This window comes from Rhinatrema bivittatum, chromosome 19, assembly GCF_901001135.1.
Source record: "Rhinatrema bivittatum chromosome 19, aRhiBiv1.1, whole genome shotgun sequence".
NCBI classification, from domain to species: domain Eukaryota; kingdom Metazoa; phylum Chordata; class Amphibia; order Gymnophiona; family Rhinatrematidae; genus Rhinatrema; species Rhinatrema bivittatum.
In genome coordinates, this window is record NC_042633.1 from 5,156,891 (window position 1) to 5,169,728 (window position 12,838).

At 40.2% G+C, this 12,838-nt stretch overlaps 1 protein-coding gene across 1 annotated transcript in view; it reads left to right on the top strand.

Moving 5' to 3' along the window:
* The first annotated feature begins 5,219 nt into the window (after positions 1 to 5,219).
* LOC115081082 (extracellular calcium-sensing receptor-like) overlaps positions 5,220 to 12,838 on the top strand; it is a 42,543-nt gene continuing 34,924 nt past the window's right edge. Inside the window, exons 1-3 of the mRNA XM_029585593.1 lie at positions 5,220 to 5,371; positions 8,305 to 8,596; positions 10,487 to 11,311. Of these exons, the coding sequence (XP_029441453.1) occupies positions 5,220 to 5,371; positions 8,305 to 8,596; positions 10,487 to 11,311 (1,269 nt within the window). The remainder of the gene's footprint in view (positions 5,372 to 8,304; positions 8,597 to 10,486; positions 11,312 to 12,838) is intronic.

Consider the following 12,838-nt stretch of genomic DNA (forward strand, 5'->3'; position numbering starts at 1 on the left):
CTGACAATGACCGACCATATATCTGAAATCGTAAAAAAACCCTTCTACAAAATATGCATGATAAAAAAACTCAAACCACTCCTTCTTCCAAACGACTTCCGACTGATTACCCAGGCACTAATCTTATCTTCACTAGACTACTGTAATTCTCTCTATCTTGGTTTACCACAATCTAAGATACGACCTTTACAGTTAATACAAAACGCAGCCGCTCGAATGTTATATAACACACCCCGGACAGATCACTTTACTCCTATTCTACAACATCTGCATTGGCTCCCAATTTCATATCGTATAACGGATAAAATTCTGTCTACAATACACAATCTACTTTACAACACCAATTCCATCTGGCTATGCTCATTATTAAGAATTTACAGACCTACTAGACAACTCCGCTCCCTTGACAAATGCATTCTTGAAGTACCTACAGTAAAATCCGTAAGTTTAGCATTAACCCGTAAACGAGCATTCTCTGTTGCTGGTCCAATACTGTGGAACACACTCCCAGAACATATCCGCCTGACAGCCAACCGTACTGAATTTAAGAAATTGCTAAAAACTCATCTTTTCACCCATGCATACAATTTATATTAAGTTTGTCACATTACATTATGACTGTTTAATTTAATTGTTTATTTTTATGAATTTTAACATGCTTGTATATGAATTTATGAACTGTTTGTTAATATGTATTACTACTTGTGTATGTGCAAATATGTAAACCGCCTAGACGGATAGACCCCTACCCATTGTGCAGTATATAAGAATTTTAAATAAATACATAAATAAATAAATAAATAAATAACGAATATTCAAAAAACTGCTTAAACCATGTGTATCACTCATTCAAAATCACACATAACACTGGTAATATGCTGGAAGGATCCGGTAAATGAATTAATGTGTAGCTTTCAACCAGACCTCATACACTTTAACCAGAGCTTTAAAACCAAAATGCTCTGGGTAGATACCACATATCTTGGAAAGCTTATGTGCGTTGTGGTTTTAATCATTGGTCATTGGTTGTGAAGCTCAATTGCATTGCATTCTTCATTTTTCATTTTTTTCTTTTTCTATTATATATTTCTATTATATATTTCCCACAGAAAATATATAATAGAAAAAGAAAAAAAGAAAAAAATGAAAAATGAAGAATGCAATGCAATTGAGCTTCACAACCAATGACCAATGATTAAAACCACAACGCACATAAGCTTTCCAAGATATGTGGTATCTACCCAGAGCATTTTGGTTTTAAAGCTCTGGTTAAAGTGTATGAGGTCTGGTTGAAAGCTACACATTAATTCATTTACCGGATCCTTCCAGCATATTACCAGTGTTATGTGTGATTTTAAATAAATAAATAAGACATTCCATTCAGTGGATTAATCCGCAATGTACCTCCAACTGTCCCCCACCAAAAGCTTTACAAAATATTTCTGCTTTTAATAACTTTCTGAATTTTAAGTATTTTGATTCTCTATGTACTTCTAATGGCAAATCATTCCCTATGATTGGTGCACTAGCAGAGCAGGCCCTAGTTCTTGTTCTTTGCAACTAGCGTGTGAGGGAATGTATAGGAAACTCCCTCAGTCTACTTTAAAGGATCTGGCACAGCTATCCCAGGACTCCTTTTGCAGAGCATAAGACCTCAGGGCCTAGAAGTCTTAGAGTGGCCCCGGGAAGCATAGAGAGAGTTCCCATATGCTAAGACTTGCTATATCTGAAGACTAACTGCTCCCTGAGCTGTACTACTGTTTTGAGACCGCAGTTAAGCTGGGCTGCCACTTGTTGCTGCTATTATAAAAAGACTGTGTAATGCCTGTACTCTCCTGAGATTGAGGTGAACTGCTGTACTGTTGCTTTTGTTTGCATTTCTTGTCCTGAAGTATCCGAAGTGAAGGCCAGTGGCCATTTTGTTTGCTTTAATACACTGTAAATAAAGAGCACTGAAAAAACATCCAGAGTCTACTGGTGGTTTCCTCTGGCTGTCCCCAAGCCACTGACCACTCGAGTTACCACACAGCATTTATGCAAAGAAGGAACTGCCACTAATCCCTGGTTAGATGAACATAATGTTTGAAGAGGCTTATAACCTTCAAGCTTCTCCCTGAAACCATGTGACTCATTATGCCCAGACATGTAAGTTATGGCCAGCATCTTAAACTGTATCCTATAACTAACGCTTCTGTAAGAATGGAGTGAGAGATACCCTCTAAGACAAACTAAAAATGGCCCATACCACCACATTTTGCACTAGCTGGAGAACCTTAATCAATTTGACAGGCAGCCCATAATAAAGGGAATTACAATAATCTATATAATCAAAACCAAAGGGGTACATTTTAAAAGCCTGGTGCGCAGCAAAGCTGGGAGGTCCACGCAGAAGTCAGGCCACCGCACGCACCTGCGTAAGCGAGTATCCCCCGGGACGTACACAAATTTTGTTTTCTGACAAAGGGAGGGAGGAGTGTAGGCGTGGTTTGGGCGGGGCATGGGCATTCCAGGATTTATGATTGAAACCATCATGTAACTACTTAAGCGCACAAGCGCACGCTGGGGTCCCCTACCACATGACTTTACTTCTGCTATGGATGGCATGGAAGTCCTAAAACAAAAAAATCTAGGCTAGTCAGAGGGGATTTGAAGGTAGGGGCTAACAGGGTAAAAGGAAACCTAATTAACTAGAGGGGTTAGGAAGGTGAATCCTCTACCTGGGTGAACTGGAAACGAACTGGGTAAAACTGGTAATTGTGTCGACATGCAGGTCTACTAAAATTCCCTCACTTAGGGGTAGATTTTCAAACCCTGGGGCGCGTAAATCCCGGCCTTACGCGCGCCGGGCCAATTTTCAAACCCTGGGACGCATGTAAGTCCCAGGGCTTGAAAAAGGGGTGGTCTAGAGGCGGGGAGGGTGGGGCTAGAGGCGCCCGGCACAGTGGCCATTTGGCAGGAGCAAAAGGTTAGTTAAAAAAATTAGGGGTAGTTAGGATATGAATAGGGGGAGGGCAGGGAAGGGGAAGGGAAGTTAGGCCAGGGTGTTGGGAAGTTCCCTCCCAGTCCTCTCCTTAATTGGAGTGGACTGGGAGGGAACTGGGAAAGGCCCCGATGCATCGCCATGCATAATTGCAAAAGTAGACCCCCCCCCCCCCTTGCCGACACGGCATTTTATAACATGCGCGTGTGCCGGGTAGGTTTTGAAAACCTACCCCTTAGGCGGTAGAGCTGGCATTTGTGTTCACATGTGTGCGTCCATATAAAATTCTGTGCATATGTACGTGTGTGCAGCCTATTTTATACCATATGCACATATACGCGCATATGTTATAAAATGAATGCAACCTTTGGTGCGAACCGGCATACACGCATACATGTGCGCCAGTATCAAAGTTACCGTCAAAGCTTGTATAACAGTTCTAAAATCCTCAGAAAGTAAAATTTTTCTTAAAGGCCTCACATATAATAAGAGTCTTGAGTTTCTGATTTCTGTATATTGTATGTGTATGTGTGTTTGGTGGGGGAGAGGGGGCAGTGGGCAGAGATGGATTGAGGATTTTCATGCTTTCACGCCCACCTCATCCAAGGGTCTGTTACAGGTAGACAGAGGGCGGGTCTCTGGTGAATGAGATACAGCACAACTGGAAGGCAGCAAATCTTAGCCAGCCTGATCCCCTAAATGTTTGCTGCCCTAGGCACAGCCATAATGGATGCTTATTGACAAATCCAGGGCTGGCAGTGGGTCAGCACGGAAAAGAATCAGTTTATTATTTCAACCCGTTTCCTGCATAAAATAAAACTCTTTTTACCCATTCATAGATTCTCCACTCGTTAATTTAATCTCTCACCAATGGTACATAATCCCTTCCTCATGCAACCTATATTTAAGCTGTCATATGCTAACTCCTCTCCTCGTCCTCCACTGTGTGCATAGAAGAACGGTGAATGACTATGAAAGATGAATTTAACTTATGTCAGATAATAACCCTGCAAATGTCCTCAGGGTCTCTTGTGTCCTTCTGACAGGAATCTGAGTGTCACTAAAATTCCAGAAAAGATTGCTAATGATGATGTTTGATCGAGCTCCCTCCTAAAGTCTATGCCTTTCTTCCTGGGATGTCTCTAATTTATTCTGATACTATTATGTCAGTTCTAGAGATGACAGGCTCTGTATTCCTTGTCCATCCCTGAATTATCCCACAGATCCTGGAGGCAAGAATCTTGGTGTCCCTGTGGCCTTCCCTGAATCATTGAGTCCTAAAGAGTCCCAGAGGAAACAGGTTTTGTATCCCTGTGGCTGTCTCTTGACTTACCCAGTTTAATAATTGACAAATTGTATCTCTTTGCCACTGCCCACCCTTCAGCTTTTCAGTCATAGAGGTGAAAGGGTCTGTATCTCTATGCCTAATCTCTGAACCATCCTAAAGATAGCAGGCTATGTGACACTGTGACAATCCTCTCAGCCATCCATCTCCAAAGGTGAAAAACTGTAACCCATGGAGCATCAAGTCCAAGAGATGAAAGCCTTCCCTATTGGGCGCCAACGAGTTAATCTTCCTGTTTCTAGAATGAAAGGAGAAAATACAGGATCCAAAATGAGAGCAGATTTGAGCTCTTCCTCGCATACATCCCAGAGGACAAGTTAGATTGTTGTTATTGTTTGACCCCGTAATTATAAGTCACACACCTACTCATCATACAGTGAGAGAAGAAAGTCACCTGCGTACCTCCTTGATTTATTGCACCTGTAGAATTACAGGGGTCAGTGAAAAATAATCTCCGAGCAGAGAATATATAAACCCTTTGGCTCTGTAGACAGCCCTGGGGCACAGTGATTTATCTCTGAAATCTGACACAAAGAGATCATGAAAAAGATTGCCACACTGTTTTTATATGAGCTTCATCTTCTTATTTCCCTGGTTTTTCCTCTCTAAATCTTAATCTGTGTATTTGAACGTTCTCTGTTTATTTCCTGTTCTCTTCTCTCTAGTTTTCACTTTATATATTTGAACTTTCTCCGATTATTTTCCTAATCTCTTCTCTTTACACCTCACACCGTGTGTCTATGATCTTTCTCTGTGTAAGTTCCATATCACTTTATTATTTTCCCCTTCCCATGCGGTAGTGACAAAACTAGAAGTTTAGTGAAAGAAGTTGAGAAAATGAGACGTTTTGATTTGGTGACTCTTCTGCTGCTCGCTGTTCACATAAGCGAAACCATGACCTCAGGCTGCAAGCTGGAGCTCCGAGAGATGACCCCAGTCTCCATGGATGGAGACTTTCTCCTAGGGGTGATATCTGCAAATCATGCTCGCTTGGTTTACCCCATCCTTACGTTCAGAGAGACCCCTCGCCCTGCACGCTGTGAAAAGTAAGACTGACTTACTATGGGTACCATATTCTTAGTTTGATTGTCAGTCAGGTTAGAGACATACAGTATATAAGGGGAAAATTCTCAGACTAGCCACATTGGGACAAAGTCCATGGATATTTTTTCTGCCAGCTTTGCACCAAGCGTCAAAGAGGAAGTATGGATCTTTGTACCTCTTTTTTGTGCACTTATGAAATTAAAGTATGGTTGAAAATGAAATTGGCGCATGTTATTTTCCTGCCCACACCTAAACATGCCCCTGCAATTGCCCTCTCTAAAACATGAGTCCTTTTACCTGCACTGAGTTACTTGCTTTAGGGGTGTGCATTCATTAGGAATAAATAAAGGCAATTTTTGGTTCATTTTGTTCATAGAAAAACAAGATAAGTTTTCAAGAAATAAAATAAATAAATAAGTTTCATTGGTTGTTACAGTGTCACTGTATATGAGGAGATATTGCAATTTAATCTACCTGCTGGGGTAGATCAAAGACCACCCTCCAGGAAGTGAGGACATTAAATTAATGATTGTACTTCTTGGTCCAAATTAGCTTATGTTAGCAGAATAGTATTCTTTAAAGTTGTACTTAGTTCTTGTTTGGTCTGCAAAAATTATGGAGTCAAAGTCAAGATTTCTTAATCAGACCCTAATCTTTAGATTTTAAATGAAGATAAAGTATGTAATAGCTGTTGTGAAACTTGCTCCCTGGACTAGATAAAATATAATGAAGAAAACGCTGAAGTCTAAACATTCCTTAGTTTTTCAAGAGTACAACTATATCAAAGTTGAAAAATGAATTACATTTGGTAGAAAACGGGTACAGTGAGTCATGACCCTTTCATGTTTATGCTGCATGGGTAATTATTATGACAGGTCAAGCTGACCTGTTAACCGACTGCATTTTAGATCATATATATGTTTTCCTCTATGACCTAATTTTGGGAACACCCACTTTAAAGTGAATTTTAAAAGTCCGACGCGTACATTGATTAGGGGATGCGTGGATATGTTGGGCTCACGCATGTCGAGTGGATTTTAAAAGCTGCTGAGATATGTGCATATCTATCAGAGCATGTATATGGCATTGGCTGGGTGGAGCATTGGCATTTCGGGACATAAATCTGAGATGTCCCTATAAATACTGGGGCCCGCTGCCGTGTAACTTTACTTCTTCTATGGATGATGTGTAAGTTAAAAAATAAAGAAAAATAGGCAGATCTGCGAGGTTTTTAAGGGTCAGGGCTAAGCTCGGGGAGTGAAGGCTATCAAGCTGGGTGAGTTTAGAGAATCCATCTCTTAACTGGGTGAACTGGGGCTAAACTGGTAAAACTGGAACTAGCATTGTCCTGCCCCTTAAAATCCCCCAATTTATATCCCTATAAATGTCGCGTTAGGTACCTTAATGTCAAGTGTGTCTTCTTTGAACCGTCAGAACTTCGGACGTTTCAAGATTTGCACACCTAAAATCACTCTTTCTCAGGATCTGCTGTTTAGTAGTATATGCTGGTGTTTGTTCCCTCTCTAATTCTTATTAATATTTTTCATTATTTACTCTTTTTTTTTTATCTACCACTTTTTTCTTTTTTTTTTTTCTAGTTGAGAATGAACAGATGCCTTCTCTTATTTTTTGTTTTTCCGCTTGTTGTAGATCACCTGTACATCTCGCACTTACGGTACAAGAAATGTGAGGAAAAAATGTATTAAATAATCTTTAATCAAAATGAATGCAGTTAACAAACATTAATCATAATCATCAGTGGATAATAGTCAATAATCAATGCAATCTCAATTAATTGTGAGTCAAAAGTCAATAGACAATTAATAAGATCTTTAAAACAAGTAATCAGTAAAGAACCAAGGTTCAAATCCCACTGCTGCTCCTTGTGACCTTGAACAAGTCACTCCACTGTCCATTACCACAGGCACAAATAGGGACGGTAACTTTCAAATTGGCACATGGGTGCACATTTGTGCGCTTAAGTCTGCTCGCGCCCAGGGAAATGGCCATTTTATAACATACGTCTGCATGTGCATGCATGTTAGAAAATAGCCTGGCTGTGCACACACGTGAGCCTAAGTTTTAAGTGGGCACACAGAGGTGCGTGCAAATCCTGCTTCTACCATGTATATTGGGGGATTTTAAAAGGGACGGGGACCGCCATTCCCAGTTTTACCAGTTCATCCCCAGTTCACCTAGTGAGGGGTTGGCTCTCCAACCCCCCCCCCCCCCCCCCCCAGTTTAATAGCCTTCACTCCCCCCAGTTAGTCCAGACCCTTAAAAACCCTGCAGATCTGCCTAGTGCTCTTTATTTTTCAATTTACATGTCTTCCATAGAAGAAGAACAGTTGCAAGGCAGGGGAGCTTGGCGCATGCCAGGGTGCATAACTATTTATGCCCACATGTCTGCTTCATGCCCAGAAATGCCCATGACCTGCCCCTTTTTGAAATCTGTGTAGATATGCAAGCTGCGGGAGATTCACCCGTACGTGAGTGACTTTTAAATTTTTCTTGGTGCACGCAAACCCGTACATCCCTAATTAATGCGTTGCGCTGGACTTTTAAAATTTACCTCTTAAATTGTAAGCCATCTGCAGATAGGTAAATACCCAGAGTATTTGAAAGCAATCCACATTGAAGTGTGAAAAGCAGAATATAATCAATCAATCAATCAATCAATAAATCGTTAATACAAGTAATTGGTATTATATATTACCATCAATCAACCATTAATTAAATTATTCACTAGTCGCTGATATAAATGTGATGCATAGTGCTATGGATATGTGAAATCTCTATAATACGACCAGAGACCTATTAGATCCTGAAATATTTGTTTCATAAAAGGGATTTACTTTTATCAGAAGGAAGCAGGATTTTGCTATCATTTCCCTAAGGTGAAACATGATGATGGAAGTCTGATTTCCTTCTAAAGTTTTCAGGTGCGGTATTACCGTGACACTTTGGCCATCCTGTTTGCTATAGAAGAAATTAACCAGAACCAGTATCTGCTGCTGAACCACACTCTGGGTTACCAGATCCTGGACTCTTGTGCTTCAGAGGTATGGGCACTCCAGGGCACTCTGCAGCTGCTGTCTGGGGGAAAAGCAACGCTCCCGAATTATAGGTGCGAGGCACAACTTAATCTGGCAGGAATTCTCGGGGAGCGCAGCTCTTCAATGACTGAGGTCATGGCCAGGATAACAGGGGTTTACAGGATCCCCCAGGTAAGAGATTCTTCTCTTGCTCTCTCTGTCAGTGACCCAGTACTGTTTGACTGCATTTTATCTGCACCATCCTAGTTTTTCCTTCATTACATCCATAGACTTAGGGAATCAGGAAGTCTTTAGATGCAATGAGGCAAAGCCCAAGATGGGTTCAGTTTCTCCAGATGAAATGGAAACCCTTAAGGCATCATTCAATAAGCAGAAAAATGAAGGCATTTCCATATTTCAGTACTTGAATTACACAATAACTTCCAAATGTAAATAAGAACAGTGTTACTTTGATTATCGTTACCCAACTACAGTTACATCACAAGTGAGAGGTACAGACTGGAATAGAACTGAGGCATAGACAGATAAAGTGACTTATACCAGCTATGTAATGATTAGTCTACAAACCTCTAATAATTTATTTCATAAAGTTTATTCACAGTTTCATACTTAGAAAACGTATCTCAAGCATTTGTTAAGTTTCAGAGTAATTTATTCATGTTTGTATTATTTCAATTGTTGATTAAATGTGATTATATATACACACAGCAATGGCTTCAACAATTAAAGACAGTTATATGAAGTTATTTCACAAGTTCTAAAATGGCACATTAAAGCATTAAGCTAAAGCACTGCAGAGATTTGTTGATTCACAGACATTACAGACAATCAAATGCTTGAGTTTAATTGGGATCAACTCTCAGGCCTTCTTCTGTTTCTCACCAAGTTGGTCAGTGACTGGAATGGCCAGGAGAGCTGGGTGGTTTCTATCCAAGAAGAAAGCAGCATCCATGTGGTTGTCAGGAAAAACAGGTAGCTTCAAAATCCAGAGCAGTATCAGGTCAAGTTCTTTATTTGGACCTGGGAGAATAGGCAGGAATGCAGCATGAGTCTCAGTGATGATGATGTTGGCCACTGGTGGTGGCTATCTGAGAATCATTTGTTTGTCCTACTTTATAGTAGCCAGATAGGCATAGTCAACGTATATAGATTAGTGCACTGGTTCTCAACCCTGTCTTCGGGGCACACTTAGCCAGTCAGGTTTTCACAATACCCACAATGAATATACATGAGATAGATTTGCATACACTGCTTCCATTATGTGTAAATGTCTCTCATGCATATTAATTTTGGATATCCTAAAAGTCTGACTCACTAGGTGTGCCCTTAGGACAGGATTGAGAACCACAGGATTAGTGCCAGGAAAGGCATTTGATTGATTCTAGTCTTTTATTTTTTAAAGAGGAAAGGTTCAGGCCTGCATAATAAGAATATTTAGAGATAAGAATGGAGATTATCATATTGCCTCTGTATTGATCCATGCTATGACCATATCTTGAGTATTGTGTGATGTTCTGGTCAACTCATCTCAAAAAAAGACATAGTGGAACTTGAAAAGGTGCTGAGAAATAGAAAAACAATGACAAAGGGGATAGAATGGTCTCCCATGATGAGAGGCTACACAAGTTAGGAATCTTTAGCTTTGAAAAGAGATGGCTCATAGGGGACATAATGGGAGTTTATAAAAACATAAGTGGATAGAATAGGTAAATAAAGGCTGCTAATTTATCTTTTCAAATGATATTCAAATAAGGGAGCACTCCATGAAACTAACAACTAGCAGGTTTAAAAGAAATCGTAAAAAGTGCTTTTTCACTCAAAGTACAATTCAGCTGTGAAAGCTCTTGCCAGAAGATGTGGTCAAGGAGCCGAACAAAGTGTGGATTAAAAGAGGTTTGGACAGGTTCTATGTGGGCAAGTCCAAAGACCTCTATCATTACCCTTTAAACATTCCTTTAATACTACCAAGATGGCCCCACTAAATCACGGCCCCCACCAAATGCCTCTAAATACTCTTGAGAATAAATATGGTTGAGATGAGAGAAACATTTTTCTTTTCAGATCAGTTTTGCAGCGCAGCACCCAATGCTGAGTGAAAAGCATCAGTTCCCATCTTTTCTACGCACCATACCTGCAGACACTCTGCAACCCCAAGCCATCGCCAAGCTGCTTCTACATTTCAACTGGACGTGGGTGGGAATCCTGTCCTCCAACTCAGACAGCAGAATGCTGGGCAGCCAGAAGATATGGCAGGAAGTGGTAGAAAATGGTGGCTGTGTGGCTTTCATGGAAAAGATCGATGATCGCTATCCCAGTGAGAGACAAGCTAAGGTGGCAGAGGTAATCCGTCAGTCCTCGGTGAGTGTGATTGTGTGCAACTGCTATGGAAATCATCTTAAACCTATCTTGGAGCTCCTTTCTCTCCGCAAAGTTATCAATATGACCTGGGTCTTCTCATCAGGGATGAACATGAACCCAAACCTATTCACCATGGAATCTTGGAGGCTGCTCAATGGCAGTATGGTATTCATTAGCTCCACCAGCAACATTGCTAACTTCACCAATTTTCTCTACCACATGGGGCCTTCTGCCTACCCATGGGACATTTTCACCAAGCTATTTTGGGAGAAAGCATTTGGGTGCAAATGGGAGGGACAAAATGTCACCTACATGTTGGCCAAAGCAGATGACATCCCATGCTTAGGAAAAGAGGACCTTAAAACATTGGACCCTACAGTCTTTCAGTTGAATGATTTAAGCATTACCTATCATGCTTACCTGGCTATTTATGCTTATGCTTATGCCCTGCACAACATGATGTTGGATGGAGCCAAAGAAGACATTTTTCATATACGCACTAACATTCAGAATATCAAATATTGGCAGGTACTGGTAATAATAATAAGGATTTTTGTAGTGCTAACATTCAAACAGCATTCCTATAGTGCAAGGTTTCCCCAACCCTGTTCAGGTGACCACACAGCCAGTCAGATTTTAAAGACACCCACAAAGAATTTGAATTAAGCATATTTGTATATACCAAGTTTTCTATGCAGGCAAATCAATCACTTGCATATCCATTTCAGATATCATGCAAAATCAATAGACAGTGGGGTCCTGATGAAACGTTTGGGAAGCCATGAGATACTGCTTTAAACTTGAGACTTTTGGAAATGTGTATACATCCACATTTATGGCGGATAATCAGATAACACTTTATTGGTTTCTATACTCCATGAAAGTTTCCAAAGACTAAGAAAGAAAGCATAATATATATTTGTTCTATTATCTAATTGATGAAACTGGTCAAAGATACTAGGTCAAGATAAAATGGAGGTCACTGGCAGTCTTGTGGGTTAAAACCTGCACATATGGAATTTCAGTGGCTCACCTAAGTTAAAAAAAAAGTACACGGTCGAGCCAACATTTGAACTGAAGTAAAAGTAGTTTAAGTGACTTGTCCAGTGGCATGAAGAGATAGATAAAATTGGCATCTCAGAGATCTAGTGGAAGGAGGATAACCAATGGGACAGTGTTATACCAGGGTATAAATGTTATCACAGTGATAGGGTGGATCAACTTGGTGGGGGGGGGGGGGGGCACTTTATGTTCAGGTTGACATACAGATCTTCCAAGAGGCTAACTGCACAATCGAATCTTTATGGGTAGAAATTCCATGTGTGTTGGGGAAAAGTATAGCAACAGAAGTATATTACCGTCCACCAGGCCAAAATGATCGACAGACAATGAAATGCTAAGAGAAATTAAAGAAACTAACAAATTTGACAAAACAGTTATAACGGGAGATTTCAATTACCCCAATATAGACTGGGTAAATTTAACAACAGGACATGCTAGAGAGGTAAAGTTCCTGGATGTAATAAATTACTGTTTTCTGGAGTAATTGGTTGGTTCAGGAACCAACGAGAGAGAGGGATATTTTAGGTCTAAGTCTTAATGGAATGTAGGATTTGGTGTGAGACATAATGGTGGAGGGGCCATTGACAATAGTGATCATAACATGATCAAATTTGACTTAATGACTAGAAGAGGGATTTACCCAAGGGAAGTCATGCTTCATCTGCTTCATTTTTTTGAAGGGGTGAATAAACATGTTGATAAACGTGAGCCAATAGATGTGGTATATTTGGAATTTCAGAAGGTGTTTGACAAAGTCCCCCATGAGAGATGCCTAAGAAAATTAAAAAGTCATGTGGATGGCAAACTGGCTAAAAAAATTGGAAACAGAAAGTAGGATTAAATGGTCATTTTTCTCAATGGAGAAAGGTAAACAGTGGAATGCCTCAGACATCTGACCTTGGATTGGTGCTTTTTAATATATTTATAAACAATCTAGAAAGAGGAACAAGTAAGGTGATCAAATTTGCTGATGACACAAAATTATTCAGAGTA